The sequence below is a fragment of the Biomphalaria glabrata genome, chromosome 11 (assembly GCF_947242115.1).
Source record: "Biomphalaria glabrata chromosome 11, xgBioGlab47.1, whole genome shotgun sequence".
In the NCBI taxonomy this organism is placed as follows: domain Eukaryota; kingdom Metazoa; phylum Mollusca; class Gastropoda; family Planorbidae; genus Biomphalaria; species Biomphalaria glabrata.
This window is the reverse complement of record NC_074721.1, coordinates 8327587-8346161: the sequence shown is the minus strand read 5'-3', so window position 1 is coordinate 8346161 and position 18575 is coordinate 8327587. Positions and strand designations below refer to the sequence as shown.

The window sequence follows — 18575 nt, the reverse complement described above, 5'->3', positions numbered from 1 at the left end:
TCGAAATGAAAGTCTTGGGTTTGAAAATCGATAAGTGGAATCATGACCTACTGTAGACTTGAGAATGCTCTAAGCTAAGAAATATGGAACAGATTATATATCTTAGTGCAGAATGTGATCGTCGGATACCTAGAGGGTAAAATCAAAGGCGGTTGGTCGTTGTGCTGGCCACATGGCAGCCTTGTTAACCGTTCCCCACAGAAAAAGATGACATTTACATCATCTGCTCTACAGATCGCAAGGTCTGAAAAGGGAATCTTACGTACCTTACCTATAGGGTTGAACGATATAGGCCTACAATTATGTTAGTATGAAGAGAATCAAATGATACATCTTCTACAGAAAGACATCATTATCCATTGCAAACTTAAGGGAGAATATATGAGAGGGGGGGGGGGGCGCCAAGGAAGTTTGGTCTTTGAGCTATAGCGTGTATATCTGCCCACTTCTCTTCCTCTACACCAGACTGTCGCTCTCTATATCTTCCCACTTCTCTTACTATACAACAGACTGTCGCTCTCTATATCTGCCCACTTCTCCTCTACACTAGATTGTCGCTCTTTATATCTGCCCACTTCTCTTCCTCTACACCAGACTGTCGCTCTCTATATCTTCCCACTTCTCTTACTATACAACAGACTGTCGCTCTCTATATCTGCCCACTTCTCCTCTACACTAGATTGTCGCTCTTTATATCTGCCCACTTCTCATCCTCTACACCAGACTGTCGCTCTCTATATCTGCCCACTTCTCCTCTACACTAGATTGTCGCTCTTTATATCTGCCCACTTCTCTTCCTCTACACTAGACTGTCGCTCTCTATATCTGCCCACTTCTCCCCCTCTACACCAGACTGTCGCTCTCTATATCTTCCCACTTCTCCCCCTCTACACCAGACTGTCGCTCTCTTTATCTGCCCACTTCTCTTCCTCTACACTAGATTGTCACTCTCTATATCTTCCCACTTCTCCCCCTCTAGACCAGACCGTCGCTCTCTATATATGCCCACTTCTTCTCCTCTACACAAGACCGTCTCTCTCTATATCTGCCCACTTCTCCTCCTCTACACCAGACTGTCGCTATATCTGCCCACTTCTCCCCCTCTACACCAGATTGTCGCTCTCTATATCTTCCCACTTCTCCTCCTCTACACCAGACTGTCGCTCTCTATATCTGCCCACTTCTCCTCCTCTATACCAGACTGTCGCTCTCTATATCTGCCCACTTCTCCCCCTCTACACCAGATTGTCGCTCTCTATATTTTTCCACGTCTCCTCTTCTACACCAGACTGTCGCTCTCTACATCTGCCCACTTCTCCTTTTCTACACCAGACTGTTTCTCTCTATATCTGCCCACTTCTCCTCCTCTACACCAGACTGTCGCTCTCTATATCTGCCCACTTCTCCTCCTCTATACGAGACTGTCGCTCTCTATATCAGCCCACTTCTCCTCCTCTATACCAGACTGTCGCTCTCTATATCTGCCCACTTCTCCTCCTCTACTTTGGAGGCTGGAAACTTTGTCGTGCGCCACCCTGTACTTTAGACTGAGTGTAGAGTATAGATACTATAGAGTAATACACTAATCCAACAAGTATAAGCAATGAGTAGTTGAGTCATTCTCAAACTGCATCGATGGAGGAAAATTGCATATGAATATTAATTAGTGTCAAAATTCTGTGTTAGATTTACAATACAAACTTTTATAATAATAATAATCAGTTATTAGAATTTTAATGTAAAAGAGAGCAAAGCATTTTGAAAAGTATTGTTTTGCTACCAAAGTAAGTATCCAAGTAACTAAAACATTATTAACAAGATGGAGAAAATTGAGATAAAGGTCGTACATGCGCACCTATCTAGATAAAATTGCGCAACTGGGCTACACTTGAAGAAACATGAATATTCTGTGCGTGTACGTAAAAGTTGAGTTGACTGCAACATGGAGGACTTGTTTACATTACACTAAAGTCTTTAATGAGAACATATCAAATTAACATAAGTAGACAACCAATATGGGACAACAAATCAGATCTACACAACAAATTACTGAGAAAGAGAATGTTATGCAGGTATTAAACGAAACTTCCTTATCAAATTTTCCCATGGAAGTTCTTGAACATATTTTTAGCTTCCTGCACAGAGATGATCTTCTACAGGCCATGTCTGTGTGCACAAGCTGGAAGTCTCTAATCTCTAGCAGTCCAAATCTGTGGCGTAGCCAAACGTTTATTTTTGATTGCTCTCTCCACGTCAAGAAAAAGAAAAAAGTAGACATGTTGTTTTGTACACAAAATTTTGGACCCCATTTTCAAACATTGTCAGTTAGGTGCCGACACCCTGACGTGCCATATTGCGATTGCACAAAAATGGCCCAGCAGTTCCACCTGTTTCTCACCGGCTTAAGGTCACCTGAATTGACATCTTTCAAGGTCTACGACCTTCAATTACTTCAGTGGTTTTGCCCCAATAAGATAGTCCCCAAACAAATAAGCAGTAAATTAACTCAAATGCTCTCTAGTGGGTGTCGTCTGAAAGTCTTTAAGATGCCTGACTCCCGCTGGCCAGTAACTGAGGGTCGAGAGGTCTTGGACATTGTGTTTCAAAACTCCAGAAACACTCTAGAAACACTGAATATTGCTGAATATTTTTACGCTTATGGTATGTTTCCTGCTACCTGGGACTGGTTTGCAACAGGTCTGACGTCATTAACAAATCTAACCAAACTTTCTATCTCTTTATTCTATCTCACTGATGAACTCATTGTCTCCATTGCACGAGTTCGAAGAGGTCAGCTGGCAAAGCTCTCTCTGACTGCGAACTTTGACCTTAGGAACATTCATATTGAACAAGATAGCTGGAAATGTCTGGTAAGTCGTTATTACAAAACTTATATCATCTCTGTCTGTATAGTAAAAGTTTGTATACGTTATTTCTCCCACACCCAATCTCGAATAAAGCTGAAATTTTGCACAATTATTTATTTTACCTGAAAACAAAAGAATTTAAAAAATAACCAATTAGTCAATTAACTTTTGGTGATAATTTATTTAATTTGGTATCTTGAAGAAGGGAAAGAAATCGTATTTGAAAGATGTGGTGGTATAGGTTGACTTAGCTCCCTTAGAGGACTCGAGTTCTGAGTGAATTTTTTTTTAATGCACTTAAAAAACGATCATTCACCAACATACAGCCTTCTTCCCCAAATTCACTCTCTGTTTAACCCTGAGCTTTTCAATTCTATATTCAGAATTAGATCTACTCATGTCAAATTGTGTATCATACTTTACTCTTCAGTTCACAATCATTCATAACGCTCTGAGGTATTGGTGAAAGGGTTGGGAGGGGGGGTGGGGGAGAAAGAAGAATTTCTATTTTTAACTTTTGGTTCGATCCAGTGGTCTGAAAAAGGAAGGAAGCATTATTTTTGTGCTATAAAAAAAAAACACGTGTATTTAATGTAACTTCATTATGGTTTTAAGTGGGCGTTGTTAGCTAGTAATGATGTTAAGGTCTCTCCCTTCTAGGTTTTATATTACTTCTGCTAACGTGAATGTCTTAGAGCTCACTACTTGAAAAACAGATATTAGGAAACACTAGATAACTCACTTGTCAGCAGACAAATTAAACATTTATTAATAGAAAATAATATATAGGCAATCCAGCCGTAAGGGCGCAATGAACAATTGAATAAAAGTTCCAGAATAAGTCATGTTTTGCAAATTATTAATCCAAAGTATGAAAATACCCCTCTATCCGAAGCGGACTGACTATATGGGCAAACAGGCAAATGCCCAATACCAAATGGGCCGGCCTGGTCGCCACCAAAGAAGAATTATTTTTTTCAATGCAGACAACTTAAAAAAAAAAAGTGACAGTAGAAAGACACAGATGCCCGAACATGTTTTTTTTTTAATTATTATTTTACTTAATTTTGTTTGAAATACAACAAGAATAAAAAAAATATGTACACTGTACTTATTATCATTTGCAAAACATTAGACCGTAGTTTTTGCTATGCACGAGCGGCATGGACTTCAACGCTTTGATGTCTTCGATGTTGTGTTTGGCCTAATAATTTTGCTGGCCGGCATGGACGTTTGATGGCACTCCCATTTGTTTTTACTCCTTCCCTCCCCCGTCTTTTATGATTCCATTGACAGTTAAGGAAAAAGAGGGATGAGTGAGGTTAAGTAAGAAAACATTGTTATAACGCAGAAAAAAATAGGGGCGATAATTAACTCTTTAACGGATACAATGGATACCAGCACATATAGAGCTAGAAGGAAATGAGAAGGCTGACACACTCGCCAAGAGTGGGAGAACAAACACACAATTAAATATTGCACTCTATCCAGAAGAAATGAAGAAACAAATAGTAAATAAAATAAATGTGAATCACAAGAAAGATGATACCTATAAGCTATCGCGACAAGATCAACGTCTAATCTTTCGACTCAGGACCGGACACTATAGAATAAGACAGCATATGTACCGAGAGCTCAAAATTGGAACCATTGAAATCTGCCCATGTGGAATATCACCAGAGAATGCTGACCATGTCCTTCAAAACTATTCCCTTGTCTTTACAAAGAGGCCCGAACAAGACACTAGTCCCAAAACATCCCTATATAAAGAAAACTATAAGGAGAGCTCCCTGATTTAGAACTGCGCGTTCATCTCTTGTATTGGTCTAGTCATCTGAACGTTCCAACATAAACATGAGAACGAGGAAGAAGAAAGAAGCTCTTCAACAATCTTAATAGGAATTAACTTTAACACACACACGGCCGCGAAATTGCAAACCTTCCAACTTATTAACAGCTCAATATGGGTATAGAGTTCTTTCTGGTACATAAAAGTAAGTTTTCTTTTTGTTTGTTTTTAATAACATAGATCTAAAAATACTACACTTAAGGCTTAAAAAAATAGGCCTATTAGGCTATTTAATTTTTTAAAAAATCTAGATAGAAATCATTTTTTTTACTATTATGATTAATTGCAAACTTATGCTTATAGTATGAAGTCATTAATGATGGAAATTCTTATATAGTTATAACCTATACTATAAAGTAGAATGTAAGGAATATGTATGTAAGGAATATGTATGTCCCGAATAGAAATCAAAACCGTTTGACCAATCTTGATGAAACTGTTCACAAATGTTCCTTGGGTGCTAACTGGAACCGTGACATATGATTGGTAGCCCTAAAACAAACTAAAGACCCTTAAAAAAACGTTGCCCAACTCTATGAAAGTATTTACTATTTCATGGATCTAGGCCATGTTTAACATGTTTCTTCTTATCTTATCTTATATAATACAGACGTTGCTTCAAAAAGATGATTACGTCTTACGCGTCAATGACTTAAATTCTGCCAAGTCACAGGTTTTTCTGGCTAGCTCAGGCAACCCATTCCATGCTCTAATAGCACTAGGGAAGAAGGAGTATTTGTACACATCTGTCCTAGCATTTGGGATGAGAAATGTGCCTTTATTTTTGTGTCTTTCTGAGTATTTTATTAAATTTTGTTTTTGTATTTGAAGATTATGGTTCAGTGTTTTATGTATAATTGCTACTTTACTTTTGAGTCTTCTGTCCTGAAGGCTTTCTAAATTTAGTGATTTAACTAAAGGTGTTACTCAAGTCAAGTGTGAATATTCGTTTGTTATGAATCTCACTGCTCTATTTTGTGCCTTTTCCAGTTTCTTAATGTTTTCTTGAGTTATGGGGTCCCAAACAGAGGATGCATAATCTATTATTGCCCTAACCAAGGTGAAATAACATTTTAGTTTTTTGTTCTTTTTTTATTTATAGAAATTTCTTTTCATAAACCCTAATGCTATGTTTGATTTTTTGATAGTTTCATCAATATGGCGATTCCGTGACAGTTTTTTATTTATTATAACACCTAGGTATTTTGCGTTTTTAGTTTGTGTTACTGGTTTAAATCGAAAGGATCTAGATCTAGATCTCTTTTTTTAAATTACACTCTGCACAGGTAGTTCTTTTACTTTGACACATGAGAATACAAAATATAGTTTTTGATTTCATTATTTAATAAAATTAACCTTCAAATTTGTGTTTCAAAAGCATTTTTACATAATTTCGTTCCTTATATCTGCGAATTTAGACGTCCTGGCGTACTTTATAATCCCATTAATTTAACAAATCGGCTTAACCCGTTTTAATTATAGGGCCTACTTTATATCCTATTCATCTCGCACTCCTTTCGTTTTTAATAGATCGGCTTAACGGGTAAACCCATTTTCGTAAAAACCTTGAATGGATCATTAGCTAAGTTTGACTTAGATCTAAATCCAATCCACTAGATTAGTAAACACAAATTAAGGCCCGCAGGCCGCGGGTATGTCCGGCTAGTAATTTAGATAGCGCTGTCACATCTGATATTTAGTGAAAGGAGATTTATATTTTAAATGGGTCGTGATATATTCATATATAACGCGTTTTTGAGAATGTAGCCTATAGTAAGTGCATTCTTTTATCTTTTAAAGGAGTATGTTGCCTGAGTCAGCCAGGAAAACCAATTACTTAGCATATTTTAAGTCACAGATCAACATGCATGACTAAATTGACACATGAAATGCGTAGTACGTATTTATCTTATTTTTTGAACAAACGTCTGTAATCTATAAGTAACACCAAAAAGTTTCAAACTCATTAAGGCTGCTATTGTATTGTTTATAGTTTTCAGACTACATACATGTATAAATAAATAAAATACATTATGTATTCCTATGCAAGCATACATTCAGTTTTCGATGCGTTATCAAACTGTATGTATTTTGAAGAGAATTAGGCTTACACCTATAATATGACACATGCGCGTAGCCGGGAGGAGGGGGGAGGTTTCAAACCATCACTTGCCTCAGACCTCATTGTCCCAGTGCAGCCATCTTAAGCAAACTACAGTCACCGAATTTCATAAGCGTAGCCAAAGGGTTTTAGTGGTTATCCTCCCCCTCCAAAATAAAAATTAAAGCAAAACTATAGTTACCATTTTTTACTAGTCGCTGGACTCCATTAATTAAGTGTAGTGAAAAGCAGATTAGGTTTTTGTCTTTTTTTAGCGAAAGAGTAGCAAGCTAATTACACTGTTGATACCTCAAAATATTCATTTTATTAAAGCTTAAAGTAACGAAATAATGCCTGAATTCGGGGCGAAGCCCGGACCCAGCTTGGGGAGCTCACAGCGCTCTCCGAGACTACCTGGTTGTCCTTGCCGGTGTGTACTGTCTTTCCAGAATGTAATGAAGATTGATTACATACACAAACACTCATATATATATATATATTGCACAGTGGGGAAATTCCCCCCACCAAAAAAAAAAAAAAAGACATGGCTATGCCCATGATATGACATGCCATTTGTGGGCCGGTTTATATGGTAATGCCCGGGCCGATTTTGATAGCCAGTCCGACACTGCTGACTATTACACGATATACAAATCTCCCGCTTTTAGAAACATCCATTGTACGTCCTTCCTCTCTGAGGACCAAAACATTTCCTGTGCGTCTGACCACGTGATCAGATTCAGATGCGATCCTTATCCTCGTGCAAAATGGCGGGTTTATTTTGTGTGATTACAGTTCACCTCATGTCACAGTGATTCTCAAACAATGCTGTGACATTTATACTTTATAGTTGTATTTTTAAAGAAATAGGCATGACGGTCATTTTAGTAAATTATATTTTAAAAAAATCAGTACTAAAGTAACAAAAATGAGATGAAAATCAGATTTTTCGTGGAATTATTAAGTAAGGTTAATTGTCTAGCTGCTTTCTAAGAGGTAAGAGAAACCTCCAAAGAGATATCATGAGTCTATGAGCAAGTCAGTCAGTGATATTTCGTATATACATATCTAGATAGCATCGTGATATTCTTAGCATCTTCTCATATCTAACAGATCAACTGACCATTTTGTTTTTTTTACTTCCGGTAGTTGAAAGCATGCCCCAACATAAAAGTCTCATGCAAGATAGTTGGTTACGTCGTCAATCCTCGTGGGTCTCTCCTAGCCTTATTTGACTCAGTACTCCCTATTACCAAACTACAGATTAAAATACCTTATGCCTATGGTTTACGGGACTTGACTGAGCTGAAAATCACGTTGGAACACGCCAGAACTCATTATGGGTAAGTGGAATTCATTCATTTTAAGTCATGTAGGAGTTACCCTCTTCTCCGTGACCCTATTCAATGTCTCCACTGGAGGCTTCAAAAAAAAAAACGAATTGAATAGGAGTCCAACCCATTCTACAAGGGGCTAAAGAAATGAATATATTTAAGCAGGATAAAAGTCAACGAGCATTTGTATACGTAACACCATTATTTATATAAGTTGTAGATTTTTAGATTTGAAAGTCAAAGTCCTGTTCTGAAGATTACTTGTAATTTTAAAGTCAAATGAATTAAAAAATTCGCGTATAGCCTTGCTTCACTTTCATGTGTTAGGAGCCGTTATAGACCTCAAGGAACAGTCCTGGGTCCAGGGGCGTAACTAGGGATTTGGGGGCCCGGGGGGATTGACCTCTTTGGGGGCTCCTTGCATTTTGACATTGGACATATGACATGGGATAATGTACGCAAAAATATATAAGCCCCAAATCAAATTGGTACAGTATATCAGTAAACTTAACAAAAGTAATCAAGACTCTTTTAATGAATAATACATTTGTTTATTAGTTAAATAATGCACAAGTGACAAATCTAAATTGATATCGCTTCACGTCGTGCATTCTGTGCAGCAAAGACATCTATAACATCAACTACATCGATACTTTCTAGTATTTGTGACTTCACTGACATTAAAGCCATGATAAGCCTTTCTTGCGTCATTGTGCTCCTGAGATAGCTTTTGATGAACTTGAGCTTTGAGAATGATCTCTCACATGACGTAATGGAAGTGGCCTGAGTTAGCGGTATTCGGAGGAGGTTGTAAAGTTTGAGCACACGTAATTACCATATGAAGCCTCTTTCCTCAATATGTCTATTGGTGATTGTATTACTGGTTTGTTGATGAAAAGTGCTCGTGCATCAGTGACATCATTGAAAAAGCGATTTGCCATTTATTTCATCATACAAACAGGAAAAGTAGCACAGTTTGTCATAAGCAGGTCTTCATCTAACAGGTGTCTTGGTTCAAGAAGAAACCCAAAGGTATCCATTTTCTTTCCAGCCTTTGAAATCTGTCCAGCACTTCTGTCGCAACAAGTTTAAATTGCAGTTCTATTGACAGTCCTACATCAGAACTCAACTTCCCATCAAGTCTTTTCTTTCTTCTTGTTGTTTTGATTACAGGGAATCCATAGTATTCACTACCTTCTTTTGCTTTTTCGATGGATTGGGTTTTTGTCAGTTTCTCATCATTTTGCAGAAAGCATGAAAGGGTACTAATTTCTTTAGCAGCTTCCCGTATATGCAGTTTAGACTTTTGTAGTTTCTTCTGAACTATAGTAATTGTGCGCAAGAGCTTTGACCAGAATTCAAGATAGGCAAAAAAATCTTAATTTTCCACTGCATGAAGAAGATTCTGTGCTAATATTATATGGTATTACGTCATTGTTGGTTGTTTATGTTTTGTGCGCAAGAAAAAGGATTCAGAGAATACAAAAGTGGGAAAGATCCATATCTCGCTATGCTCGAGTATAGAAATACTCCGATGAGTGGACTGACGTATGTACCATCACAACTGCTGACGAGTAGAAGACTCAGGGAATCATTCCACCTGATCCCAAACTATTGAAACCATCGGTAGCTGAAAATGCAGAGACATTACTCAACGAACGACAGATGAAAAGCAAAGTTAAATACAATGCAAAAGCAAGACTACCTAAAGATTATTCTGTCGGAGAGTTCGTCTAGGTCAAACATGGCAGAAAGCAGTTGTCATAAAAAAACATTCAGCACCCAGATCTTACATCATAAAGACAAACGGAAAAACATACAGAAGAAATCAACGCATTTGAATAAGAGTTTCGATGAAGACATCTCTGGGTACTATGATACCGATGGAGACAATGAACTGCAAACTGTTGGAACAAACGAAACTGACAATTATAGACCAACGTCTAGATAACTTGCTGTGCCAGTCAAGACAACCAGAAGTGGACGAATTGTTAAAGTTCCTAGTAGACAGGGCCGGCCTTAGGCCACTGCAGCCTATGCGGTCGCAGTGGGCCCCGCGCTTTCATAGGACCCGCGCTAATTCTAAATGTACATTATTAAATTAAACCATTATAACGTATATCAAATAACAGGGTTTTCGCGACCTCCTGATTTTTCAGGGCCTCCAGGAAATCTCATGAAAAGGCAAAATATACGATAAAGTACTGAAATTTTTTATAATTTATTCAAATCTCCTGAAGAATAGACGAAATTGACATTTTGGGGTGCCTATACATAAAAAGTGGCATTGCGAGCTTTCATTTGATAAAAATTTATTGCAAAGACGAAAGTAGGCCTATTTTCTAATTAAAAAAAAATAATATTGACATTATGCTCATCACTACCCAGACTAGGCACCGACGCGATCCGTTTCGCATAGGGCCCCGCAAATGCTAGGGCCGGCCCTGCTAGTAGATATCACTCTTAAGAACTTTAAATAGAAGGGTGTGATAATAACTTCAAAAGGAAGGATGTGCTAATATTATATGATATTACGTTATTGTTTGTTGCTTATGTTTTGTGCGAAAGCAAAAGGATTAGATGGAAATAAAAAGAGAGTTTCCATTGGATTGAGGAAAGTTGAATAGAGGGGTAATAACTAGAGTGTGAAGTTTAATTCTGAAATTATAGACGCCAAACCCGAATAATGGACTATTCTAGCATTATTAAGAATAACTTTTGGATCTGTTATACTCGATTGTGTAAATTTTGCTTCAAGGTTAATTAGTGTAGCCATAAAATACTCGCCATTTAGATCTATTATTAGTAAAGGTAACAAGATACCTGAAATTCGCTGTATATCATGCAGTTTTATTCGTGACAACAAAGTTTAAAATGTAAAACTAACTTTAAAAAAAAAACTTTGATTTCTGTGGGAAAAAATATTTTTAAAATGTCAACAAAGTCAACGTACTGATAGACCTAGATGTAGGTTTAGTCTTTGTGATAAATTTAATCCATAAATGTTGAAAAAAAAAAGACACCCGTTGACACTATTTGTCAATCAAATATATTAAATTTATGTATTTACAAATAAATTTCGGACACCCATTTGGGGGCCCCCACCTATAGGTGGGGGCCCGGGGGGATTTTAAAATTCTCCCCCCTCCCCCCCCCATAGTTACGCCACTGCTTGGGTCCACTACTATTTTTAATTTACATAAATGATTTACCAAATTGCATTACTTCAGGAACAAAAGTCAGATTATTTGCAGACGATTGCATAATATATAGAACAATAAAAACAACACAAGACACAGATATTTTACAAAGAGAATTAGATGAATTACAGAAATGGGAATCAAATTGGAGCATGTCTTTCCACCCAGAAAAATGTCAGTTGTTAAGTTAAGAGTAACATAAAAACTAAAACAAATTAATTCCACTTATCTTATTCATAGCAAACCAGTAACACAGACTAAAAACGCAAAATACCTAGGTGTTGTAATAAATGAAAAACTGTCATGGAATCCACATATTGATGAAACTACAAATGTTATTTAACTTTGGTTAGGCCAATAATAGAATATGCATCCTCCGTTTGGGACCCCTCAACTCAAGAAAACATTAAGAAACTGGAACAGACACAAAATAGAGCAGTGTGATTCATAACAACCGAATATTCACATTTGACTAGAGTAACACCTTTAGTAAAATCACTAAATTTAGAAAGCCTTCAGGACAGAAGGCTCAAAAGTAAAGTAGCAATCATACATAAAACAACTGAACCATAATCTTCAAATACAAAAACAAAAATTAATAAAATTCTCAGAAAGACACAAAGATAAAGGCACATTTATCGTTCCATATGCTAGGACAAATTTGTACAAACACTCCTTCTTCCCTAGTGCTATTTGAGCATGGAATGGGTTGCCTGAGCTAGCCAGGAAAACCAGTGACTTGGCAGAATTTAAGTCATTGGTTAATATGCATGACTAAATGCATGACGCGTAGGACATAATCATCTTTTTTGAAGTAAAGTCTGTATTATATAAGATAAGATAAGATAGTCAGCGTCTCTAGTTAAACGCATAACGTCTCTGTCATATTATTTTTGCAACTCTTTTTATGTGAATGCCACATTTACCCCAGGAACACACAAAATAAAAAAATTATTGACCCTGTTGGTTTCATAAAACATTTCCACTAGCACAAGGTGGTATTTTTGAATTGATAGTTATGTTTTTAAACAGTGATGATAGGTGTTTGTTTTACTTGACTAATACATTACACAAATATTATCTACAATGCAAATACAAACGTTTTTTTTTTCTTGTTCATCTAAAAACACTTTATCCTCTCCATACTAACGTAACTTTATGGACATTTGTACCAAGAATACTTAAAGGGAAACTCCGATGGTTTTGACAATTTTTGATATAATATGTGTTTTGGTTTATAGATAATGAATACATTATTCTTTTTATTTTATTTGCAAGAATAACATAGTAATTGATGTTTTTCTGACATAATTTTTCTGCGCATCCAAAACAGTCAGATTTTCACTGAATTTCTGTGTGACGTCACGAGTGTGCACTGAAATCCTATAGATAGGGAGGCGAAAAAAAAAATATCTGATAAAAAATTTTTTCGTTAGTACATCATTAAAATACTTAAAAAGAAATTTCTAATGATGTATAAATTATGACTGTATGTTTGACAGTAAGAAAATTAAGATTTTTTTGTGCCGTTTTGAGTAGTTTTGACCTAACATTAGTTAACATGGAAAAAGTCATGAGAGCTTGACGCTGGCTCAGCCGGCGAGACACACCCCCAAGGTCAAAAGTTAAAAAGTTGGAATTGAGTTTCGTAGACGATAGATCTACTTATTAAATAAGAAATTTAATAGTAGATCTAGTATTCGTAGTAAATTTCTAGCTCATAAATCTGATTCATTTATATTTATGAACTTCAGTTGTTTAAAATGTCTAAGTAGTATCATTAATTGGCCTGGAAATCCAATGTATTGTTGGTACTGCACCTGGTATTAACTTCAATTTTTTTCAAATCCCATTTCCACAGCAGTGAAGTTGCTGAAACAGCTTCTCTCAAAATGGTTTTAGCATAAACAGGAATTAGCTAATGCCTTAGTAAAATATTTGCTCTTCAGGCGAATAAATTTTTCCCATTTTCCCTTTAAAACTTCATCTCTTGGAAACAAATGAAAAGAGACACTAATTTCTGTATTAGCATACTTGCTGATTTTATCTTTGGGATTGGAAGTACTGCAACAAGCTGAAGAACAATATTTCATTTTCTTCAAGTAGAAATAGAGGTTTAGATCTAGAATATTATTTATAAACAATGACCGATTATAAATCAACGTGGAGACTAGATCTAGCTGTGAAGCGTAACAATAAATGCGATCCGATAGGTCTAGATCTAGACTAGAGAGTTTATCGGTTATATAGGTCTAGATCTAAATTTAGCCAGCACCCTTGTGACGTCACGTTTTTAAAAACTAAAAACATCTCGCAGAACCCCGTTTTTTTGGGAGCGTGAAGAATTTTCTGTCTAATTTATTAAATATTAAATTTTCCGAGCATTTAAATAAAAAATTATATAATGTTTACTATTACAACTTTTTACGCAGAATTTAAATTTGTCAATAACTAAAATTTGAAAAACTATCGGAGTTTCCCTTTAAACATTTAAAATGTATATACATCCATATTTGTTAATTGAAACATATTTTAAAATACTTAAACATTTAAAATGTGTATACATCCATATTTGTTAATTGAAACATATATAAAAATACTTAAACATTTAAAATGTATATACATCCATATTTTTTAATTTCAACATATATAAAAATAATTAAAGTCTCCCCTTGCAGACATTGCGATCTATGAGGCAGATGATGTTAAGTTCATCTGTTTCTCTCCCAACGGTTAATGAGCAGAGTGTCATCTAGCCATCACAATGACAACCGCCTTTACTTTCCCAACTAAAGCCGGGTACCCATTACAGATGGGTGGACTCATGGAAAAATCCCGAAATTCAAAATCTCACTCATCACCGAGATTTGAACCCAGGGCTTCAGGTTGGGAAGCCAAGAGCTTTACCTCTCAAGCACCGCGCCCCATATATAAATATGTTTGGGTATTTATTTGATTAAAAAAATGCAAAATTTTTTCCATTTGGGTATCATCCCGTGTTGGGTGTCTCCAGTTGCTGCTCGCACACCCCATAGTAACGCCACAGCACACACACACAACGAGGATCTTCAATAAATGTATCAAAACTATAGAGCGGCGCGAACGAAATATAGTCAAAACGTCTTGCTCAATAGAGGTAGAATGTCGGCGACAGGGTTTGAAACTCGGGCTAATACATCTTAGTACAAACATGAAATCCTTATTCGAATTTAAAATATCTTTTTTGTATTGTCAGGCCATGGCTCAAGAGCTTTATACTGGTCGTGAACAACAAGAAGGAAGAGAACTTTGATCAGTCTTTGATCAACCTAGTTAGAGATTGTCCACATCTTTCCTATGTGAAGGTAATAAAATTATAAAAATTAATCACTTATCACTATTGGATCTGCATTTTGAGACTTAGACTTATATGCTCCAGCACCTTTCGGCGCATTGAGCGGCAAGCTGTTTCCACAAAAATCTGTCACTGGCAATGTCTGAAGTCTCTTCACACCTACTCTGAGAACATCCATGAAAGAGTGGCGTGAAGTTGTACTAGGATGTCCCTGTTTGCGCTTTTCTCGCAATGGCCTCCATGTCATCACAACTCTTTGTATGCGTATGCGTAATTCATTTTGTCGAGAACATGTCCGCAAACCACATTTCTACGCTCTGTCAAAAACCTACTAAGGGGTCGACTCCAAGGATTTACTTGATTGAGACCCGATCTCTATAACTGACTCGTAAAATCCGTCTTTGTTAAGCCACATTTTTTTTTTTTTAAATTTTGGCAGACTATTCACTGCACCTTATTAGTGGAGCCCAGCCACTTGTAGAAATGTGTAACCTCTATTGGCTACGCTCTTGGAATTAAGTGACTGTAGTTTGCTTTAGATTTTATATCGAAAAGGAATTTTTTTTTCGTAAAAATCGTCTGTTGAGGAGTTTTAAACAAAAAAAAATCTCTGGAGTTTTTTATTTTAGCAAATTCAAAACCCCATTTAGCTACACTAATAGAATTTTGTGAGAGTAGTTTGCTTAATAATAATATTGAAGAGGCGGTTTTCAACCTCAGAACCCTCTGTAGGGTGATTTTAAACTCAAAACCATCTGAAGGGGTTTTAAACTTTAAAAAAAAAGCCATCTGGAGGAGGGGAGTTTAAACTCAAAAAACCCCCATGGCTTAGCTACACTCAAAGAATTTTACTGTGTAATTTATTTTTATATCGAAGAGGTTGTTTTTTTTTTTTTTTGCATCAAACCCCGCTGAAGGGGGGTTTAAACTCAAGACCCTCTTTGGCTACGCTCATAGCATTTCGAGTGCGAAATTTGCTTTTGTTTATATTGAAAAGGTATTTTTTAGCTTGGTACCCCGCTGAAGGGGTGTTTAAACTCAAAACCCCTAGGCTACTCTCATAGAATTTTGAGTGTGTAGCCTACTTTGCTTTTTTATATTTTAGAGGGGGGCTATCGTAAATTTCGGAAGGGGTTTTAAAATCTTAAATCTTCCTTAGCTATGCTATTGGAATTTGGGAATTGTCGTTTGCATTATTTTTTCTTTTGTTTTATACAAGAGGGGAGTTTAACTGCAAAACCCCCTGGAAGGGGTTTTTTAACTTAAAACCCCTTTGGCTGCTGGGGTAAGTGGTGGTTTAGTAATAAAATCTCACCTAAAATAAACAAAATCAAAGCAAAAATCATTCACTGCGGGAGATTTCATGGGGAGGGGGGGGTTCCCCCTTGGGTACGCCCATGGTGACGGTACCATTTGAACTATTGGCTTTATTTTTACTACTTTTTTTTTCATCAATATTTTAAGAAAATTAGATCAATACTTATTTAAATGGTATTCTTCTTAATTATATTACAAGAGTAAGGGGCGCGGTGATTGAGTGATAAAGAGCTTGGCTTCCGAACCTGGGGTCCTGGGTTCGAATCTCGGTGAAGAGTGGGATTTTTAATTCCGGGATTTTTTATGGGCATGCCCTGAGCCCAGACAACTCTAATGGATACCTGGGGAAAGTAAAGGCGGTTGGACGTTGTGCTGGCCACATGACACCCTGCTCGTTAACCGTTGGCCAAATAAATTGATGACCTTAACATCATCTGCCCTATAGATCACTAGATCTCAGAGGGGAAGCTTTACTTTTTGTACTTGTCCGTATTATTAGGTCACACATATACACATATATATATATGTGTGTGTGTTTGTGTGGTAAAAAAACTGATTCTTCTAGATAACCGTTTTAAATAAACTAAGAAGCTTTTAGTAGAATTTACTGTAAGTGACGCAAAGAATCCAGAAGAATCGCGGCATGGTAGACTTTTGTGTAAGGAGTGTAGAGCTAGCTAGAAGGGTTATTTGTTGGTCATTTTTCACAGTCATTGGTGCAAACGTTACTCGTTAGTCAATATTCCAAGTAGATTGATTAGTGAGCTTATTAATTGTTGGATTATTATTAATTGCCTGATTTTTCACAGTGTATTAATTCATAATGTTGTAACTTGAAATTTGACGCGGGTCGTTGTTGCCCTGTGTGTGATCATCTAACACATGGGACACAGGCCTGTATACTTTGAGCGGACAGATGTAAACACTCCCTGTGTATATCAACAGTGATATGGACTGTTTGCCCTATCCTCGTATTGGCCTCCGTGTCATTGCAATTCCTTGTATGCGTAATTCAAAGGAGTTGTCCCGCGAATCTCATAAAAGGGTCGAATCCCAGTTCAGCATAGGATGGCTTTGTTCTAAGGGACCCGATCTCTGTTACTGACTCCTGAATCCGTCTTAGCCATTTTTTGTTAATCTCTAGTTTGACCGTTATTATAACCTTTCAAAGTATAAAAGAAATAAATTTATATTTGGCTTTAAATTGTTGTGAAAAAAAAATAAATGGTGTAGTCAGACGTAGTGTAACAAAACTCGAGTTGTTTATTAAATTTAAAGTTGCTTAAAGTTTATTAATAGATTATCTAAGCTTTGCTTATATTTTTACGTAAATCTAATATAGATCTAGAAGCAGATCTAGATCTAGGCTAAATTTTAAAAGTTCCAAAATCAGATACTTATAATGAAGGTATTAATAAATAGTTGATTTAATATTGAATGCCCGCTAGCCTAATTGGTAAAATCGTTCGCTCAAGAACCTGACGGAATCCAAATCACTAGTTCGACACTCGGTATGAGCTTAAATGTTTTTTAAATTATTATTTTAAAAATAATTTATTTTATATCAAGTTGTATAAATGAAGGTATTGTCTTAAAAAAATGTATTTTAAATGTTTTTCTTGTTTTAAGTTCTTTAAAAATATTTCTGTTTAATTTTGTCCTTACAGGCTTTAGTTTCCTATTACTCGGAGGATACAGTAAAGACAATCAACAGGATGGTCGCACAGAGACGGCAGGCACTAGCATGGATACACAGAACCAAAAAGTCTTCAGCCACTGTCCCGTTGTGGAGAAAGCTCTGAACTTGAAGACCCCATTGGCCGGCCTTCTTGACTTCAAAGAGCGTCTCAACAATAGACTGACGGCATTATTTCATTTATACAATTCTGTAAATGACTATAGAAAGAGATGTTTAGAGCAGCATAAATGGCTTCAAAACTATGACAGTTTTAATATAATTCATTAAAAAGTGTATATATTTTATATTATATACGGCCATTAAGATAACAATATTTATTAAACCAATGTCTGCCTTCAGTGTGTACTAAACGTGGTAAAAAGGTAAAAGGACCTGAGATTAAAATTTGATAAGTCGGATCAGGGCCGGACTTAGTCATGATAAAGCCGTCAGTGAGAGATAATGCAGTATACATTTTATTTCTTAAATATTTTGTGACAAACGACAAACGACAATATACATGAACTTGTATTTCTTAATGTAGCAATATAAAGTTCCAGCACTCCAGAAAAAAAAAGCACAGCAGTTACATTCAAAAGAAAAGATAACCGAAGGCGAGGTATCCTATAATAAAATATATCTTTTTATATCGATGATTATATTGGTTATTTTTATGTCTTAAATCTTAGTTTAGTTTATAAAAAAGTATTTTTTAATGATTTAATTATTTTAAAATCTTTTGAAAAATTCATTAATTAAAAATACGTATTGCTTCCCAAAGCTTGTCATTAATTTAGATGGACGCTACCAATTCATATGATTAAATCATAAGTTTCCTTTTGTCCTCTCTACAAAGTCTCCATTTATTCACATTGGATAAAGTTTGATGGGTTAT

The 18575-nt window shown here is 36.1% G+C and overlaps 1 protein-coding gene across 1 annotated transcript; it reads left to right on the top strand.

Annotated features, from left to right (window-relative positions):
* The first annotated feature begins 1902 nt into the window (after window positions 1-1902).
* Window positions 1903-18327, top strand: LOC106054763 (uncharacterized). The gene is made up of 4 exons (XM_013210775.2): window positions 1903-2870; window positions 7967-8160; window positions 14587-14695; window positions 17670-18327. Exons 1-4 carry the CDS (start codon window positions 2016-2018, stop codon window positions 17802-17804), a joined length of 1293 nt encoding a protein of 430 aa, XP_013066229.2. The 5' UTR covers window positions 1903-2015; the 3' UTR covers window positions 17805-18327.
* Window positions 18328-18575: the final 248 nt, after the last annotated feature.